Genomic DNA, 20,085 nt, shown 5'->3' with positions numbered 1-20,085 from the left:
CAAAGGCGGTATTGGTTCAGTAATGCCTGTCAGACATCCACAAATCTGGCTTAGCTTACACATCCATTATTCTGCTATTTCATCTTGCTTACCCATAGACCCCCTTCTGACTGTTTACTCTAGACATCTGTGATGATGTGAGGTAGTGCCAGCTATGCCAGAGAGACTAGCGCAGTGTATATTTAACATATGCAAACATAGCTAGGTGGAGTTTTGTAAAGAATGTTATGTCATTTGTTTATCAAACTGATTTGTACAGGTGCTTGTGTTGAAAATCTATTTGTAAAGTTACTTGTGTTAAAATAATGTACCAAAAGTGGGTCCTGCCTGTCAGGGGTGGCATAATGGTTAAGGTGTTTGCCTTACAAACACAAGGTGCAGGGTTTGAGTCTCATAAGGGATAATTGGCTAAGCTTAAAATGGCTCGCAAGGGCAGTTAGCTTAGTACGAACCTATATGAGCCTATAAAAGAAATACATCTGTATGTCAGACTGTATTGTAACAGTTGAAATGAATATATTGCAAAAGAGGATACTGGAAGAAATGAAGTTATCTCAATCCACCTAACTTTGAAAAATAGTCTAAAATTACATTACCTAGTTTAGACTATAAAGATTGTATCTTACAGTTCTGACTGGAGTCAGAGATGAAATGTCTGTTAGAAGCCAGGATTGGTAGCTGTGTAGGAAGAGTGGAAGTGTTAGAATTGTTTTACAGTTTCCAGATTGTATAACACATCTTAGCAAAGCTCTGTGTGTGTGTATTGTGACACATGTGCAAGATTCTAGCTCAGCTTCTAGTAAAGGGGGTAGCATGGGAACCAGAGTCAGGTGACCAGATGTGATGTTATTCTATAGCCAGCACTGAAATGATACTTGGATATTAGTGAGAGATGTGATAGTGACACTCAGTACTCAGCAGTCTCTGTTATTATAACTGACAAGACCACTCACCCACATTATCTTGCCTTGCTGTAGTAAGTAACTTAACTAGGGAACAGTAATTCTTTAATCCATCAGCAAAATATAGTGAGATTAGTTAGGTATTGTTTTTCTTTATCAGTGCACATCTATTCATCTGTATTATTTTTAATATTTCCTGTGATTGAAACTGGAGTTTATTGTAAATAGATATTCAGTATTCTCATGTTCTTTTATTTATTATTAAATATATTTAAACTTTTCATTGTAGCTGGTCTGTTTAGAGAATATTTCAACCTTTGAGAGTACTTGTATGTCCTGTGTCCTGCATGGTTTCTAACAAGAATTAGCAATGCCATTGGGTACTCTTTTCAATCATAGTCTAAGCACCAGCTTCATCCCAGCTGAATGGAAAATGGCCACCGTTATTCCCTTGCACAAAGGTGGTGCTTTTCCTGACCCCGGAAACTACAGACCTATTAGCCTGACTAGCCTTATCTGCAAGACTATGGAGAGAATCTTCATGGACCTTATCAACAAAGATATAGGTAATCTCCAAACACTTGACCCTACTCAGTTTGGATTTGTCAGAGGGAGATAACACCTGTTAAATCTAGTAGACTTCTTTGAGATAGTCACCAAGGCCCTGGACGAGGGGAAATTTTTGCATACACCCTACCCAAGGCATTTGACACTATCCCCTACTCAGGCATCATTGACAGACTCACCCAGCTAGGCATCAACCCTTGTATCATTAGATGGGTCACTAACTGGCTCACTGATAGAATTCATATAGTCAAAATAAGGGAATCCACCTCTAACAGCAGACCTGTAACCAGTGGTGTTCCACAGGGATCAGTCCTGGGACATCTACTGTTTGAAATCTATTTCTCTGAAATACAAGCAAAAACTAAAGGTCTGTACCTGACAAAGTTTGGTGATGACTGCAAACTGGGAGTGGTCATAGAATCTCCAAATGATGTCAACATCCTACAAGAGGGTTTTACTCAAATACATGATTTGTGCCAAAGTCATGGCCTTAAACTCAGTGCTAACTACCCCATCAATAGCAATGCCTTAAGTACGCACTCAGTGTTAAGAGACTTGGGCACACAGGTTGACAGAAACTTACATTTGACCACCATGTCTCCACAGTGGTAAGAAGGGCATTCTAAATGGCTCATCTCATAAGTAAGGGCATTGCCTCCAGAAAAAAATAATAACCTCCCTGTACTCTTCCCTCATCATGCCAATAACTGAGTACAAAGCTTCTTTTGGTATGTACCTTTCCAAGCACCTGCAGCAATTGGAGAAACCGCAAAGGTTCCTCACAAGGAAAATTCAAGGTCTTCAGCATCTGTCCTATGTCGATCATCTGAAGTCACTGATACTTTATTCTGTTTCAGACAGACTACTCAGAGGCGACCCTTGCCTTGCATACAAGTCAATCTCTGACCCTGCTTTATTGAAAATGCATCTCCATAAGTCAAATGGTACACAGGTTACTCACTCTAAAGACATTAACCTGGTATGTCACATTAGTAGAACCTGCTGGAAGGATAGATTTGTCTCCCAGGGGTTACCACACCTTTGGAACAGATTCCCACTTCATATCAGACAGAGCACCTCATTGGCCCTCTTCAAACGTAATCTGGGCGATTGGATGGATAATCGTAAATTCACCCTGGGGGTTCCACCTCTATCCCTCTTGGTCAGGGGCAGTAGGTGCTGATCGAGAAAATAAGGGAAGAACCTGGCTAGGAAAGGCCCTAGAGCCATTAGCCTAATAACTCCCTATGATCCTGTATATATGTGGCGACACTGTGGCTGCTCCTGAAAGTCTTGCTGCATTGGTCAAATACTACCATTTGTATTTGTATTAGTTTTACTTGATATAATTGGGTATCCTTGTAAGAGCCTTAAAATAGCTGGCTGGTGGCAGTGAATCTACATTATAGCCTGGGCAGAGGGGCATAACTGCTAAATCTGCACCAGTCTTTCCCAGGTGTGTGTGTGTGTGTGTGTGTGTGTGTGTGTGTGTGTGTGTGTGTGTGTGTGTGTGTGTGTGTGTGTGTGTGTGTGTGTAAATCTGTGTGTGTGTGTGTTTGTCAGTTACTTGGAGCAGGGACAGAGATCACTGGTTTCTGCAGAGAGAAAGGTGAAGTCTTGGAGGTGTCTGGAGAGAGGAAAGCCTAGCCCAAGGACTGAGTTTGCTCCGTGTGTGCTCATAACTGAAATTGTGCTTGGTGCAGAGAGCTGCATCTGAAAATATTGTGTGTATCCATTTTTGTTCCAAGTCAAAGTCCTTCACCAGTGTCAGTGGTGAGGACTGAGGCTCCTTGATTGCTGTCTCAGAAGAGGGACGTCACACCATACTTTAAGCAATTCTTGAGCGGAGTGATCCTTAGGCCACCCAAGAGACAGATGACACCATCATACACCATAGAACCTTAACTACATGTTAGAGAAATGGACATTGCCCCCTTTGAATGAGCAACATCTTTGCCCTACCCAATTTCTTTCTTGTAAAATGCTGTTCTCAGTAGAATTCAGGAGAGAGTGAACCCTGCATTCCCTTACTGTGCACAGACAGCTGAGATTTTACCTGCATAGAAGAAAAAAATTCAGGAAAACTGACAAGCTGAAAGTCTGTTTTGCAAAAGGGAATTGTTCAATAAACAAGCTGTCTCCAAGTGGACGGGAAAATGTATTGTTTTTGATATCAGCACCGTGGAAAAGTGCCAAGCCATATTATTAGAGCAAATACCACCAGAGCTATGCCTGTCACCACAGCTTTTCTTAAGGGAGTTTTCAGCCAGGCCATCCTAGAAGCAGCAGCCTGGTCCTCAGTACACACTTATTCTAAGTATTAGAATTTGAGATATGCATCCAGAGCTTAAGCAAGATTTTTGTTGTCTGTCCTGCAAGGACTGATCTCTAAGTAGTTAATCCACCACCATTTCCTCAATGCTTTGGGAACTTTCTCAGAAGTGATTATTGCAACAGTGACTATTATGATCAACACAATACAGTTGTGTTAGGAACTTACCATAAATGTAAATGTTGGAATGGTTTCCTTGTAGCAGTGCATGTTCCCTGTTAATCCTACCATCTCCCTTCTTCTCTGACACCTTTTCCTGGGGTTGGGGTGGCAGTCCTATCCTTTTGCTCTGCCCCTGTTCTGTGTAAAACCAGGCACTCTTCCTGATTGCAAACCCTTATTTCTGGAGCTTCTAAAGTGGGGCACTCTTGGGATGGACCAGTCCACTGCTGGAGCTACCACGTGGCCCACAGTGCTCTGAGGCCAGAGGACTTCTTCATGATTGTGCTGGAACAAGAAAAATCTGAAAATAGCTTCTGTCAGTGCACAGTTTATATTGCTGGAATTCTTGTGCCTGAAGAAAGGTGTTTGCCAAAATCTTGGAAGAGGGAAGAGCTGTAGAAAACCGTGAAGTTGCAGGCTACCTGCACATCGGGATATCTCAAGAGTGAAGACTGTAACAGTAAAACTACTGTAACATCTATATTTGTTTCAGGGTTCTAACAAAACTGTACTTTCCTTACACAATTGTACCTCATTGAAGGTGGGCCTGCATCTTAAAGATTCATTGCTGTTACCCACTCATAACTTGTATTTCCTTAATGCCAGATTTTTAGCAGAAATTGATGTTTGAGAACCAGCTTTTAAGGCGTTATATTTTTGCAGTGGATCATTTCCTTTTGCAAATAGGGACAGTTGTTTGGCAAAACATGGAGGCTGGCTTTTTTGTCAGTACACAAGAATTGTGACAGTCAAAGTGGTGTAGAGATCAGAGTGAAGGCCTGCCTTTGGCTGTAGTATCATGTTGCATGTGTATGGCCAAGGAAAATGATTGCCATTCTTTCTGGACAGAATATTGGTTGGAGTTGTAGGGAGTGCCTTATGAGAACAAGAGCTATGTAGGCCTTAGAGTATAGACATTATAGTACTGCAACTGAAAAGAGGGGATTGTGAGCTGTTAATGTCACATGCCATTTGTTACTCCAGCAGTGATATGGCACATATTGGACCAACTCATACTTCACAATATTTTATATAGTTAATTCTCATATCCCACACTGTAGCCCCTGCAGTGCACAGGATTATGATGCATGTTACAGGCTGGTCCATCCACATGCAGCAATTGTTTACGCCATTGAAAAACTTGAGGAATCTCAAGTGATGTTGCAGTTTTGCACTGGCACAAGCCTTATTTTGCCAGTGAATAATGCTGACATTATTAGAAGTATTATGAAAATCCAACTGGTAGTATTCATTTTTCTTACAGTGAAACACTGCATTTTACCAAAATTGAGATTGGCTTGTGATGTACAAAGATAGCAGTCTTTTTCCTGTACAGTAAGTCTGTCGAAGCATATCTAACATTCTGAAATTGAGGGCAAAGAAATACTTGTGTATGTTAATTTCCTAGTTAATGCATTAGCATTCCCAAAATGCACATTTTTAGATAATTCTTTTACAAAGTTATTACATGTTTAATTTATTTTTTTCCTTTCAGCTGTAAATGCTTGGGGAGTTATTCACCGACATGGATGATGCTGTTGCTGACCTTGCACTTGCTGACTCCTTGGACTGTTCTGAAAGCAAATCACCAGAAACTAGCCGCGAACTGCAACATTGCATTTCAGAAAGTACTGGGGAGATTCCTACCACTTTTGATCCTGAGGTCGCAAAAAAAGCCTGTGAAGATGTGCTAAAGAAGGTCAAACTTAAGCACACTGCCTCTATGGGCAGTGAAGATCAGGTGGATTTTAGTGAAATGAAAACTGTTTCATGGAGTGGCTCAGAACTGACAAATGGAGATATCATGTATGATGCCATGAGTGCAGGTGTAGAAATATCTTCAGGTATGCCTGCAAATATTGAGGAGGAGGAACCTATAATGGACTTGAACACAGTAAAAACTGCCAGGAGGAGACAAAAAAACAACTCTGCCAAACAATCCTGGCTACTGCGACTCTTTGAGTCAAAGCTATTTGACATCTCAATGGCTATTTCATACTTGTACAAGTCAAAGGAACCAGGGGTACAAGCTTATATTGGGAATCGGTTATTTTACTTCCCGATTGAGGATGTAGATTTTTTTTTACCACAGTTAGTAAATATGTATATACACATGGATGAAGATGTGGGGGATGCCATTAAACCATATATTGTGCACCGCTGCAGGCAGAGCATCAATTTTTCCCTTCAGTGTGCCTGGTTACTTGGAGCATACTCCTCAGATATGCACATTTCTACTCAGCGACACTCCCGGGGGACCAGACTTAGAAAACTCATCTTGTCTGATGAGCTGAAACCTGCTGTCAAGAAAAAGGAGTTACCATCCATGTGCTCAGTGTTTGATACTGGTCTGTCTCCTTCTAAACGGACTCACCAGCGATCTAAGTCAGATGCTACCATCAGCATCAGCCTCAGCAATGGTCTGAAAAGGACAGCCAGCAATCCCAAAGTGGAGAATGAGGATGAGGTATCTGACAAGTTTCTGAGTTTATATTTCACCTTTTATTTTTTCCATTAATAATATGTAAGCATATTTCACTTGTTTCAAAATAGCCTGATATCAAATTCTAGTCTTTAAATTTGCTCAGCACACATTATACCACTTTAAACTAGATAACAATTGCATCATTTCATGTGCTACATTTGTAAGCATTTCCTGAAATTTAGAGCATATAACATATAAACACTGTAATTCATAATCTTCTGAAGCAAACATTCTAGAAAATTCATTCTTGGCAAGGACCCCTGCAGGAAAGTGACAATGCTTAACCTGTATGTGCAATCCTGCTATTTAATCACTCGTGCTTATTCTGAGTTTGTATTGAAGCTGCTGCATAAATGGAAGATCAATCTGATTTTAGACATCTGGCTGCAGGAACCATCAGGACTTTTGTGACAGGCATTGGGATTGCTTGGCACATAAAATTCTCAGTCTGCTGGCCCCTTGTGCATCATCCTGTAATACCCTGCTTCCTTCTGCCTCTCCAGTTCTTTCTTGCTTTGAATTCTTCTTTTAGGTGGGAGCCTTCAAGTTTATTTAGTTTTCTTGTGTGCTTATTAGCCTTTGCTGTTTTGCTGCTCTTCTCTTCCTATGTTTTTTTTTTATGTAGTTGTAAGGGGTTTGGGCCCTCAGTATGTTAGTTTTAAAAAGTGTCTCTGTGGAAGTCAAATTTCACCTACTGACAATTCCCCCATAATCAGCTGTAAGTTTTTTTTGTGTGTTTGAAGTTTAATGTGACACTGCTGAAAGGTGTAGAAAGAAAGCACTGCAGAATTATTTATATTTAAGATGTTCCAGAGACTGGAAGAGGAGTTTTCAGAGTTTCATTCTCTTCAGCCTTTGCACTAGGATGCATACCGCTCATCTGTACAGATTTTCACAGAATGTCCAGATTTTTGCCTCATATTTTTGGCCCATTTTTCATAAAATTACGTTTTCTGGCAAATTAGTGGCAAACCATTAAAGATTGAAATTAGAAAATAATGACAGACATTTGAGTTTCAGACTTCATACTCTTAACAAAATTAATGTTAATGCAAAACCTGTTATTCTATCAACTTTCTAAGTTTGTAAGATCAATATTTAAAAATTGTCCCTATTTTTGAGCCTTTGTCCCCCTTTTATTTATGGCGTTGTCTAGATTTCTTGCTCTAAAAGGTTGAGAGGTATGCTTGGATATGTTCCTGTAACCTTCAGGTAAAGAAGAAAAATTTTAAAAATCATTCAACAGACTGGTAATTTCAGATTGTATTTTTCTACTTAATTGCCCTGGAACCTTCCACCACCACTTTCAAGGACTCTAGTTATTTGAAGAAAATCTGTCATTTCTGTGAACATGGTATGAATTGTTGCTGTTGTTTGCCTCCCCTCCCTCTCTTTCCTGAATGAGTACCCCCTTCCATCAAATAGCTTATGATCTGCTTTCTGTCACTATTAGATGATTAGATGACCAGTTCATTGGTTACTTTCATTTCATCAAACATGGTTTGTGCGATGTCCTTACATCGAAAGGACACCTGCACAAAACCCACAATGGCGACTAACATACGTTTGAATGGCTACAATGCAAGTGCATTTAGCCATTCAAACACATGGACAAATGTCAAAAATGGTTTTCAGCTAAACCATTTTCGACATTTGTACTCTGAGCCTTTCCATGATTTCCTCACTCGATTTGCGGAAATGCCTGCTCGCACAAACCATGTTCTATAAAATGAAGGTAAACTGTTCATTGAGCAGGACACTCCTACCAGTCTCTATTGGCATATGTCCCAAAGCACCTACTTTTCTGCTGCTTGTCTGCCAGGCATCAGCTCCTGTTGTCAGTTTTGCAGACATCTGCCCTTCTAGTGCCAGTATCTGCAGTGCTTGACTATTCAGCATTTGTACATTTTTCTGGATTTGCTCTCTATTGTACCTTTGGCTTGAGAAGTAGCATCAGCTTTACCATTGTTTGTGTGGCAGATGTCTGTGTATATACTGATGTGGTGTGTTCTGCCTAGACTGCTATGGTATGTGTCCCATGGTATGTAACAGAGATGTTTTCCATCCTGTGCACACCATTATGGATAGCTGTGTTTTCTTCCATGAACTTAAGCATGTTGGCGTCTGGATGTCTTGTGGTCAAGGGATCAAAGAAGTGCTCAGCTAAACTAAGCACTTGCAACCCTTATTTGACAGTGAGCCTGAGTCAGAGGACATGATGAGGAGGAATGTGGTCCTTTTCATCCATCCTTTCCTGACTATCCTAGGTTTGGAGAGATCCTCAGTTTTATGCAGTGTTGTAAAGGGCAGAGTTAGTTAAACACTTCTGTAGGATGATAGTGCAGTTGTCTTGGGTAGTTCTTGTGTTTAATGAATTGTGTGGAAGCACACAGATGCCGTGGCCCTGGTAAACCAAGAAGAGGACCAAATCATTTGTTCCCACAGAAAATGTTCATTGTGGGCCAAAGTCTAATGTTACTGTTGCTGCTGTAGCTTTAAAGGAGAATTCTACTGTTCATTTGCCAGCCATTTCCCAGACACAGAATCAAGAGGCCATGAATGGGTTTGGGAAAGCATTTGTTTGCATTTTTCACAGTCCCTTTGAGGGAACTCAACTAGCTTCTACACAGATGCTGTATTTCCATTGAGGCATTCTCAATGAAATGCATCACTTAGTAGACGATATACCTGAAGGTTACTTAATCTTCCTTAATCCTGAGTATCCATGACTTTGTTACAGGGCAGCCTTATGGTATAGATAGTTTATACCTCAGCATCTAGAGCTGCCAGGATGTCAGGATCCAATATGGCTATATGCCTGTATTCCTTACTGTGCCTGATCTTTTTCACTGCAGATGTCAAGGTATCCTTCAGACTTTCCCTAAAGGAAAACCTTTTTGAATGTTCCTGACATAGGGTCCTTTAAAGTCATTGCTTCTACACAAGGAAAAGGAATCAGCAGAGGCCATGGTTCTGGAGACATCTACAGCCTCAACGGCATGATTCTGCTGCACTTATTCAGCCTGACCATCTGGGGATAGTGCTGTCAGGAAAGATGGACTTCCATTGTGTGTTGGCATGGTTCAGTATTATGACTGAGGCATAGAAAACGGATGTCACAGCCAATGATTATTTACTCAGATTCTTTTTTTCCTTCCTGTCCTGTTATCACCCAACAGAAGTCTTACTCAGGCAAAGTGTGCAGATAATCAAGAACTCCAATATTTTTCAAATTATTTTTAGTTCTAGAAATGAAGAATAACTTCAGGTCCATTCTTTGTCTCTTCAAAAGACTGATTTCATGTGATAGTTCTTCAGTGTTTCCTCCCATTGCTTTATAGAGCTGACTGGATATGGTCGTTGGATCCTTTGCTGTTGGATAAGAGCCAGTCATTACCTATTTTGTACACTTATATTTAGCCTTACTGTAGCTCCAAGGGTCTTAACATTTTTTTGCAGTTTCTTGTATACTTTTTGATAGTTGTGTGTAGTGCATTGCATTATTTTAAGACATCTTTTTTTTGTTTCTTTATAAAATGTTATGTTCCAACAGCTGTGATATTAGTGAAACAAAGCTTTTTGTGCAGATGAAATGCAGACTCCAGCTCAGGTGTAAATTTGGAAGCTATCCAGTGCTAAAACCTTACATGCTGTTTTGAATTAAGTTGATAGTAGTAAACAATGACCAATATGTTTGACAGTTTTAGGATGTTTGCTCCATTGTCCTGCACAATACATATCTAATGGCTTCTGACTAGTTAAGTTACTATGTCATATGCAATAGAGTGAAGCAGATTACTGCCTAAGTGTTGCAGCAATTGTGCAACTGCACTGAAACCCTGTGAACTTAGGCAGCTTGTGTAGTAGCCCTTTCGTAGTTAGACTACTGCCAAGAGGGTGCTGCACTGAAGTGCCTGATAGGAGATCAACAGTATTACACGAACAAGAAAACATTGTAAAGTACGCAGTGAACACAAACATTCCAATAGATAAATGTTGAACCTAAGCTAACTGCCTAGTATTAGGATTATAAATAGGTTTATGGTTAAGTTTTAGGGTAAGGGATAACACACTTAAGTAACAGTAGTGCATGGGGGCTCCTCTCTCTCTCTTCTCCACCTTACTGGTGTCTGCCAATTCTAACTCTATCCCTCCACCCACTCACTAACACACATTATCCTAACCAAAATCCTAAGCCTAATTCTTCAGCAAATAGACATGCATATACACACACATACGTAGTATTAAAGCATTTGGTATTTATGGAGAGGTTTGACATTCCATTATGCTTGCAATGCTTACTAGTGAGTCTGTGCAGCAGGCATTCTTACTTTTCTTTGATCATATCTGGTCTAGTGATAGAAACTTGCAATCTTGGAGGGCAATGACTTTAAAGATCATATGTAAATCACAAAAATGGAAGTAAGCAAAATAATTTGTTTTAAAACTTTGCAGTTTTCTTCTTCTGTGGAAATACATACTCAAGGCAAGCTGAAAATTAAAAAAAATAATAATTTTTAATAACCATGGACATTACTGCCAATCTTTTTATTTTTTCCCCATACTGTATGGGAGAAAGTGATTTTTAAGAGCACCACAGTAATGTCAGTGGAAGGAATCCTGTTGCCCAAATAAAGCAGATGATTGGGAATGTGAGACCCTGTGCAACCAGGAAAGAAACTGATGCAGCTACTGACTGTCACCATCCTCACTTTCTCTATCTCTCATTTTCTCTCTCTCTCTCTCACACTCACTCTGTCCCACTCTCTCTCTTTCTGTCTCTCTCTAAGCTGAAATTTGCATTCCGTAGTTAGTGAATGGTGGTGGTGGTGGTGGTGGTGGTGGTGGTGTGTGTGTGTGTGTGTGTGTGTGTGTGTGTGTGTGTGTGTGTGTGTGCGCGTGGGGGGGGGTAGTGGTTACAATTCAGATATTTCTAAATTAAGCCACATATGAGAAGCATGTCTGTGTGTAACCAAAAGGCATCCATTCGTTGCAAAAGATGGTAGTAGTAATGTGAGGATCCCTTTGAAAGGATGGAAGCATAAAGGATGTATTTGTTCAAGGCTGTCTCTATGTGTTCAGTATTAGTAGTGAATTATGCAATTATATATTGGGTGTGCGATGTATGAAAAAGAAAAATTTTGGAGTGAGTTGGATGAAGTGGTGATGACTGTACCCAAGGGTGAGAGACTTGTGTTTGGAGCAGATTTCAATGAGCATGTTGGTGAAGGGAACAGAGGGGACGAGGAAGTGATAGGTAGGTATGGTGTTAAGCAAAGGAATGCAGAAGGTCAGATGGTAGTGGATTTTGCGAAAAGGATGGACATGGCTGTGATGAATACGTATTTTAACAAGAGGGAGGAGCATAGGGTGACGTACAAGAGTGGAGGAAGATGCACACAGGTGGATTATATCTTATGTAGAAGGGCCAGTCTGAAGGAGATTGGAGACTGTAAAGTGATGGCAGGGGAAGTGTAGTTAGGCAGCATAGGATGGTGGTTTGTAGGATGACATTGGTGATCAAGAAGAGGAGGATGAGTGTGAGGGCAGCAAAAAGGATAAAATGGTGGAAATTGAAAAGGGGTAATTGTGAGGTGGAGTTCAGGGAAGAGTTAAGACAGGCAATGGGTGGCAGTGAAGAGTTACCGAATAGCTGGGTAACTACAGCAGAGCTAGTAAGAGAGATGACTAGAAAGGTGCTTGGTGTGACATCTGGAAAGAGGGAGGCGGACAAGGAGACCTGGTGGTGGAATGAAGAAGTACAGGAGAGTATAAAGAGAAAGAGGTTGGCGAAGAAGTGGGATTGTCAGAGAGATGAAGAAAGTAGACAAGAGTATAAGGAGATGAGGTGCGTGGCAGAGAGCGGTGGAAAGGCTAAGGATATGGCGTATGAAGAGTTGTATGAAAGGTTGGACACTAAGGAGGGAGAAAAGGACCTGTACCGATTGGCTAGACAGATGGACCGAGCTAGTAAAGATGTGCAGCAGGTAAGGGTGATAAAGGATAATGAGGGAAACGTACTCACACGTGAGGTGAGTGTGTTGAGCAGATGGAAAGAGTACTTTGAGGGGCTGATGAATGAAGAGAATGAGAGGGAGAGAAGGTTGGATGATGTGCGGATAGTGAATCATGAAGTGCAGTGGATTAGCAAGGAGGAAGTAAGGATAGCTATGAAGAGGATGAAGAATGGAAAGGCTGTTGGTCCAGATGACATACCTGTGGAAGCATGGAGGTGTTTAGGTGAAATGGCAGTGGAGTTTTTAACTAGATTGTTTAACGAAATCTTGGAAAGTGAGAGGATGCCTGAGGAATGGAGAAAAAGTGTTTTGGTACCGATTTTTAAGAATAAGGGTGATGTGCAGAGCTGTAGTAACTACAGAGGGATTAAATTGATCAGTCACAGCATGAAGTTATGGGAAAGAGTAGTGGAAGCTAGGTTAAGAAGGGAGGTGATGATTAGTGATCAGCAGTATGGTTTTATGCCAGGAAAGAGCATTACAGATGCGATGTTTGCTCTAAGAGTGTTGATGGAGAAGTACAGAGAGGGTCAGAAGGAGTTGCATTGTGTCTTTGTGGACTTAGAGAAAGCATATGACAGGGTGCCTAGAGAGGAGTTGTGGTATTGTATGAGGAAGTCAGGAGTGTCAGAGAAGTATGTAAGAGTGGTACAGGATATGTATAAGGGTAGTGTGACAGAGGTCAGGTCTGCGGTGGGAGTGACAGATGCGTTTAAGGTGGAGGTGGGATTACATCAAGGATCAGCTCAGAGCCCTTTCTTATTTGCAATGGTGATGGACAGGTTGACAGACGAGATCAGACAGGAGTCCCCGTGGGCTATGATGTTTGCAGATGACATTGTGATCTGTAGTGAGAGTAGGGAGCAGGTGGAGGAGACCCTGGAGAGGTGGAGATATGTTCTAGAGAGAAGAGGAACGAAGGTCAGCAGGACTAACACAGAATGTATGTGTGTGAATGAGAGGGAGGATAGAAGAATGGTGAAGATGCAGGGAGTAGAGGTGGGTGAAGGTGGATGAGTTTAAATACTTGGGATCAACAGTTCAGAGTAATGGTGAGTGTGGAAGAGAGGTGAAGAAGAGAGTACAGGCAGGATGGAGTGGGTGGAGAAGAGTGTCAGGAGTGATTTGTGACAGACGAGTACCAGTAAGAGTGAAAGGGAAGGTCTATAAGAGGGTAGTGAGACCAGCTATGTTATATGGGTTGGAGACACTGGCACTGACAAAAAGGTAGGAGTCAGAGCTTGACGTGGCAGAGTTGAAGATGTTAAGATTTGCACTGGGTGTGATGAGGATGGACAGGATTAGGAATAAGTATATTAGAGGGTCAGCCCAGGTTGGAAGGTTTGGAGGCAAAGCCAGAGAGGCAAGATTACATTGGTTTGGACATGAGCTGAGGAGGGATGCAGAGTATATTGGGGAAAAAGATGCTAAGGATGAAGCTGCCAGTTAACAGGAAAAGAGGAAGGCCTAAGATAAGGTATATGGATGTGGTGAGAGAGGACATGCAGGTGGTTGGTGTGACAGAGCAAGATGCAGAGGACAGGAAGAAATGGAAACAGTTGATCTGCTGTGGCGACCCCTAACGGGAGCAGCCAAAAGAAGAAGATATATATTAACTAATAGATCATATTCTGCAGCTGGTAAGAGAGTGCCTTTCTCTACACTACACTTCCATTGTTAGGAGGCAGATGATTTTTATACCAGGTGTCTAGTAGTAAGTAGGATTAGTTTAGTATAAACTCCATCCACGTGAACTGTGAAGGGAGAGGTTGAAATCTCTGCATACTGTTTGTCACCAAAACAGGGTGATTCCAAAAATGACACACGTTCCTGTGTCATGCTAGTGAAATACAATTTGCCTAAGATGTATGCATTAAAAGTTCTCTCAGCCCAAACACACTGGCTACACAAGCAGTGCACACTACTACTTACTTCCACCCAGGCAAACAGGTTGCATAAGCAGCACATATTGCCCAGTCTCTTTAAGAGAAAAATGTGCACATATACCCATACACATATACTTTCATGCATCTGTTTGTGTGCACATTTGTGTGTATACAGACAGACACACACATGCATATATTTATATACACACAAATATTAGTATTTATGTAACTGTGTGTACTGTTTGTATACATACATCTAAATGTACACTGTGCTTACTTTAGTTTGCATATTACTAATGTAAGTATAAATGTACATATATTTTATATATGTATTTCATTATATACATGCATACACACACACACACGCACACATGCATATACATTTACATATGGTTCTGTCTTCATTACCTCTTTTACTGAGACCGATAAGATTAGATAGTTCAACACAGAAAACTTTCCCCTGCCTACTAAGCCCCCCCTTATCTAGACTGCTTTGCAAGCCCCTCCCCCTTATCTAGACTACTTTGCAGTCTAGAACCACTTTTCTCCAGATGCTGTTTGCCACACATGAAAGTGGGTTGCATATATAAATATCCCCAGGATACCCTTTAATTTTTTTCAATAGTTTATGGAGACATTTCCTCTAACTTTTTCCATTCTCTGTGTACCACTCCTAACCTTCCTTTGTAATGTCTGAAATCAGGTCCTTCCATTATGAAGCTTTTTTCTGTCAGTTTTTAACTAGTGATCTGATGTTGTCATTTTCTTTCGTTCCTCAAGGACTGGATCCTCAGATCTGACTCAGCCACTTTCTAAAGATTCTGGGATACGAATCTAGAGCTCCTCCCTTACCCGTAATGCCCCTGACCACTACAAACCCTCAGATCTCATTTTCCACTCTTCAGGTCAGGTGGGATTGCAATTCCTTGAGCTCCTTTGGGGTTTTGTGAGTGAAAGTTGGTTATTTCTTATTACCTTTTATTAGTTTTTTCTTCTCTTTATTAGTTAAATTAACCTCCTTACTATCAGTAACTTTCTCTACTGAGTTTTCAGTATATTTTATACTACCATTGTTGGTAGTCCATTCTTCCTTCCTTCTTCTATACCCTTAGGTATTGTCTTTGAAATACCAATGTTGGTAGTTATTTCCTTTTCTTTCCTTTAAACTTTTTTTCTGTCTTAATCTGGTTTGTGCTTTTTATGGTATGGCTGATAAGCAGATTGAGTTTAAAAAAATGCACTCCTGTGTGCATAAGATCCCCAATGCTGATGCCTACAGGGAGTGCGTTTATTGTTTGGGCCTAGCACATCTGGACACCTTTTGTTCCATTATGTGTGGCCTTTAATGCCAGAGCAGTTAGTGACAGGAGGAATAAGCTAATTTTGAAAGGCCTCCTTCCCACTTCAGCTTCATCTTCAGCCACTTTTTCAGGGGCGCAAACCCCTCCTAGAAATCAAAGGAGCCCAGGGAGCATTGTAAGTGCTCTCCTGCCCAGTCTCTGCAGCCTGCACCTGCTGTAAAACCGCTATGGTGGTGCAATGGTCCTTTCATTGTTATCCCTTGAATCTTTTAATAAAATTGTCTCAAGTTTTCAGAAAGTCTCTTTTTTGGTGGATCTACTCCAAGGAGATTGATCAAGGTCATCCATTTATCCTTCTTCCCCCAATGCCACGTTGACCATGGATATCTTCCATTTGGGATTGGGGGCATTACTTGGGATGGAATGTACAAGGCACGTGGTCCCCACAAGAGACAAATTAGCATACCAGTGTCATGGAGATGAGAGTGGTAATTCTAGCATTGCAGGCCTTCCAGAACTTTCTCTCTCTAGGGACTGTTGCAGTACAAATGGGCAACATGTCAGTAGTCTGGTACATCAAAAATCAGGGGGAACCAAATCCTATCCCCTATATCAAGAAATATTGAGAGTATGGCAATAGGCAATCTCATCCAACTGCTTTCTTGTAGCAGTGCATATACCGGGGAAATCCAATATTCTTGGGGACAAACTCAGCATGACCATCCACATGCCTCATGAGTGGCCTGTCAACCAGTCAGTGGCAAACATTATATTCCACAGATTGGGTCAGTCTTGCTGTGACTTATTTGCAACCTCCTCAGCAACAAACGTAGCAGGTTCTTTGCCCTCATCCCACCTCAGGGAGAGTTACCGAGAGATGCTCTGATTCATGTTTGGCCCAACGGTCCTCTTTACCTTTATCCTCCCCTACCTCTCATCCCCAAGTTTCTTCAGAAAGCACTTTGGTTGAAGGGTACAGTAATCCTCATTGCCCTCTTCTGGCCTTGACAAGTATGGTTCCTCTTCCTTTGGTCTCATATAGTACATCCTCCTTGGATGTTGGATCCCAGTCCAGATCTCCTATCTCACTCATCAAGGCACATTCACCCAGATATTGCAGGCCTCAAGTTAACCACATGGTTTCTCCAGTTCCGATGATGGCTAGACATTCCAGGCTTTCCTCCCCAGTCTGAAAAAATCTTAGTCTCTACTCACAGACCTTCGACTAGAAAAATTTACAAAAGTAAATGGAAAAGGTTTTCCTTTTGAGCTCATCAGAGAGAATTAGATCCCTTTACTGCTCTGCTTCCAGCAGTTGTAAATTTCCTTGCCTTGATTTTTCAGGATGAAGCAAGTTTTTTCCACTATCAGGGTTCAGTTAGCAGCCATCTCAGACTACTGGAGATAATGCTTCTCCTTTAGCATCATCCAGATTATGTAAGGACTTTCTTAAGGGTGCCTTCTTATTTAGATCTCCAATAAAAGACCGTACTCCACCTTGGATCTCCGTTATGGTTTTGCAAACCTTAGTACTTTTTCCCTTTGAACCATCAGATAAAGTAGATCTCAAGTATCTTTCTTGGAAAACTGTCTTTCTGGCGGCTATCACTTCTGCAAGATGAGTATGTGAACTCCAAGCACTGTCTTCCAAACTGCCATATTTGATATTTCACAAAGACAGGTTACTTTACGCACAAATCCTTCTTTCCTACCAAAAGTTGCCTCTGAAATTAATATAAACCAAGCCATCAGTTTGCCAGTTTTCTTCCCCAAATTTTAAAACAAAGGTGAATGCAGCCTTCATCTTCTTGATGTACATAGGCAATTTCGTTTTTACCTTCACAGGACCAAGGAATTTAAAATTATTTGTATCTTTCACTAGTAAAAGATTAGGAAGACCAGTTTCTAAAACTACACTGGCTAAATGAATAACAGATTGTATTTCCTATGTTTTTTCCTTGAAAGGTATTACCTTACCAAAACAACCAAAAGCACATTCAACCAGGTCAATGTCTATATCAGCAGCCTTTTGGGCTAGAACCTCTATTGATGACATTTGTACAGCTGTCACTTGGTCTAATACTCGTACTTTTATTGTGGATTACAGATTGGACATTATTTCCAGAAATAGAGCTGCCTTTGGTTCCGCAGTGCTCCAGAACATCCTTCCATGAGGGCCACCCAAGGTTACCATAGCTGGGGGACTCTGTCCCATTCATTGAGGAACCAATGAAAATGACAGCATTAGATAAAGAAGATAAAGAAGTTAAGTACTCACCATAAAATTCCATTTGTGTTGTCTATTTTCATTTTTCCTCAACTTCCATCCCCTCCTTCCCCTGCCCATGACTTTAAGAGAGACCTAGCGAAAGTGTTGTTAGGAACAGTAGTTCCTGTTTGAACTCCTGATCATTTTCCTGTCATAGCATTGTTTTACATTTAAGATTAATATATATATATATATATATATATATATATATATATATATATATATATATACATATATATATATTACAGCAGCAAACTCAATCTGAGGGTTTGTAGTGGTCAGGGGCATTATGGGTAAGGGAGGAGCTTGAGATTTGGATCCTGGAATCTTTAGGAAGTGCCCGAGTCAGATCCCAAACCAAACCCATTCATTGAGGAAGAATGAAAGTGGACAATATAGATGGAAAGTTATAGTGAGTACATAACTTCTTTTTAGCCTTTCCTTGCACAGCCCCAACCAAGGCTTATTGTCATTTTTAGTACTTGCTGCAGAGTGTATTGTTGTTATTTGATGCTTAGTTGTATATACTTCATTTCTATAGTTGATTTGTTTTGCAGTTTATACATTCAAGATTCTGGCAGTTTTATTAGTCAGAATGAATGAGAAGGACTCAAAAGTTATGTAGAAGGTACAAGTGTGACCTCAGAGGTCCCCCAAAGTGAATGCTTCATGTGCGTTAAATATTTAGGAAAAGCCCAACCATTTTTCCAAACAGTGTGATATCTGTGTAAGTTTTAAATCCTCAACACATGTATTTAGGCATACTGTAACCAATTTCTAGGGTTTCTCTCTGTGCTTTAGAATAGGGCACTATAATGTCTTCAAAGATCAAAAAGAAAGCTCAGTTCATTGGAGATTCTTCACCCACCCGATTTTTCAAGAAGGTCAAATTTTGTGATTCTTCTTCAGGAATAATACAACTGGTTGTAGCACTGACTCATTTAATCTAGACTGAGATTATGTGTTTTCTGTTACTTCAGAACCAGAGTTGAGAACTCCATTTCCTAGTTCCTCCTGCTCTGTCAAATTATAAAGTTCCATGTTGGGAAAGTTAGATGAAATGAAAATTTGGCAAGTGTTCTAACAGTTGTATAGCTTGTAGTCTAAGGCCATGTCCCTTGATAACTAACACAGAGGTGACTAGACCACCATCTTTTCATAAATTTTCTGTCTTTTGTCATAGGTTCTTCTAACCAGTCTGTGTTCTGGGTCTGGTACCATTGAAACCATTGTTTGATCTGCATCCATCAGCATAATCTGATCCATGGGATCATCTGTGTCTGTGGTTTTGAGCTCAGTAATACAGCCTTAGACCTTGTTCCAGTTGTGGTCAGCATTGCTGCCAACATTGGCAGTTTCTGTGTTAATGACTTTGGTTTCTGGAGAACATTTTGCATGAGGGCTATGGTCAGTGTCTCAGGGCTGGGATTGGTACTGATGTTCTGAGGGACAAAGCTTTTGCCTTTCAACATCAAGACCCTTTACATTAATGACAAAGCCAAGTGGTATGTCAACCTAGTCTCTGTTCTGATTTCTTGAGGTCAATGGCCTTGGCCAAAACATTATTCCAAAGCCAGCAATGCAATCCTCTCTGCATGCCCCACTGCCTGGACACTTGCTGTCATCACAGTGTCCAGCACAGAGTCTGAATACATTTGCTGCCTCTGCCATCTGTCTCACTGCTTCCCAGGACAGAAGGACTGGCAGATCTCTACATGATGCAGCCATCTCATTTGGACATTAGCAGTCTTCCATCCCTAAAGAACCTTTACCACTGAAGTTGAGAGAGCATCTCGATCACTCACAGAAATGTCTCTCCATGGATAAAGATAACAACGAAGTTTTAGATGAGATCAAGTTTGGGGAGATTCTAGAGATAATGATGCAGGTGGGATGGCCACCTAAGATCCATTCTTCTTGTGAGGTTTTACAGTCTCTCAGATTTTCTCTTGGATGATCCCTTCTTCTGGCAAAGTAGTTCGGATGATGACTTAAGTCTATGTTGAAAAAATCTAAAGTGGGCACATCCTGATGAGGCCTGATAAAATTCTTCAGCATCTTAAAAACTTGAGGTGTTGGATGCAAACTCCACAGTCGACTTCCATAGCCATGGTCCTTGCTTTATAAAAGACACCACCACCACCACCTCAGTGCCCCATTTTCA

At 40.9% G+C, this 20,085-nt stretch overlaps 1 protein-coding gene across 6 annotated transcripts in view; it reads left to right on the top strand.

Annotated features, from left to right (window-relative positions):
- Positions 1–20,085, top strand: part of LOC122809174 (phosphatidylinositol 4-kinase beta-like) — an 845,265-nt gene that overhangs the window by 340,640 nt on the left and 484,540 nt on the right. For all 6 annotated transcript variants that reach the window (XM_044080472.1, XM_044080469.1, XM_044080470.1 and 3 more), the window contains one exon: positions 5,459–6,430. In XM_044080472.1, the coding sequence (XP_043936407.1) occupies positions 5,465–6,430 (966 nt within the window). In that variant the 5' untranslated portion in view covers positions 5,459–5,464. The remainder of the gene's footprint in view (positions 1–5,458; positions 6,431–20,085) is intronic.

Source organism: Protopterus annectens, chromosome 8.part0 (genome assembly GCF_019279795.1).
Source record: "Protopterus annectens isolate FY-2018-M chromosome 8.part0, PAN1.0, whole genome shotgun sequence".
NCBI lineage: Eukaryota > Metazoa > Chordata > Ceratodontiformes > Protopteridae > Protopterus > Protopterus annectens.
The sequence above is the reverse complement of the archived record's forward strand: the minus strand, read 5'-3'. Positions and strand labels throughout refer to the sequence as shown.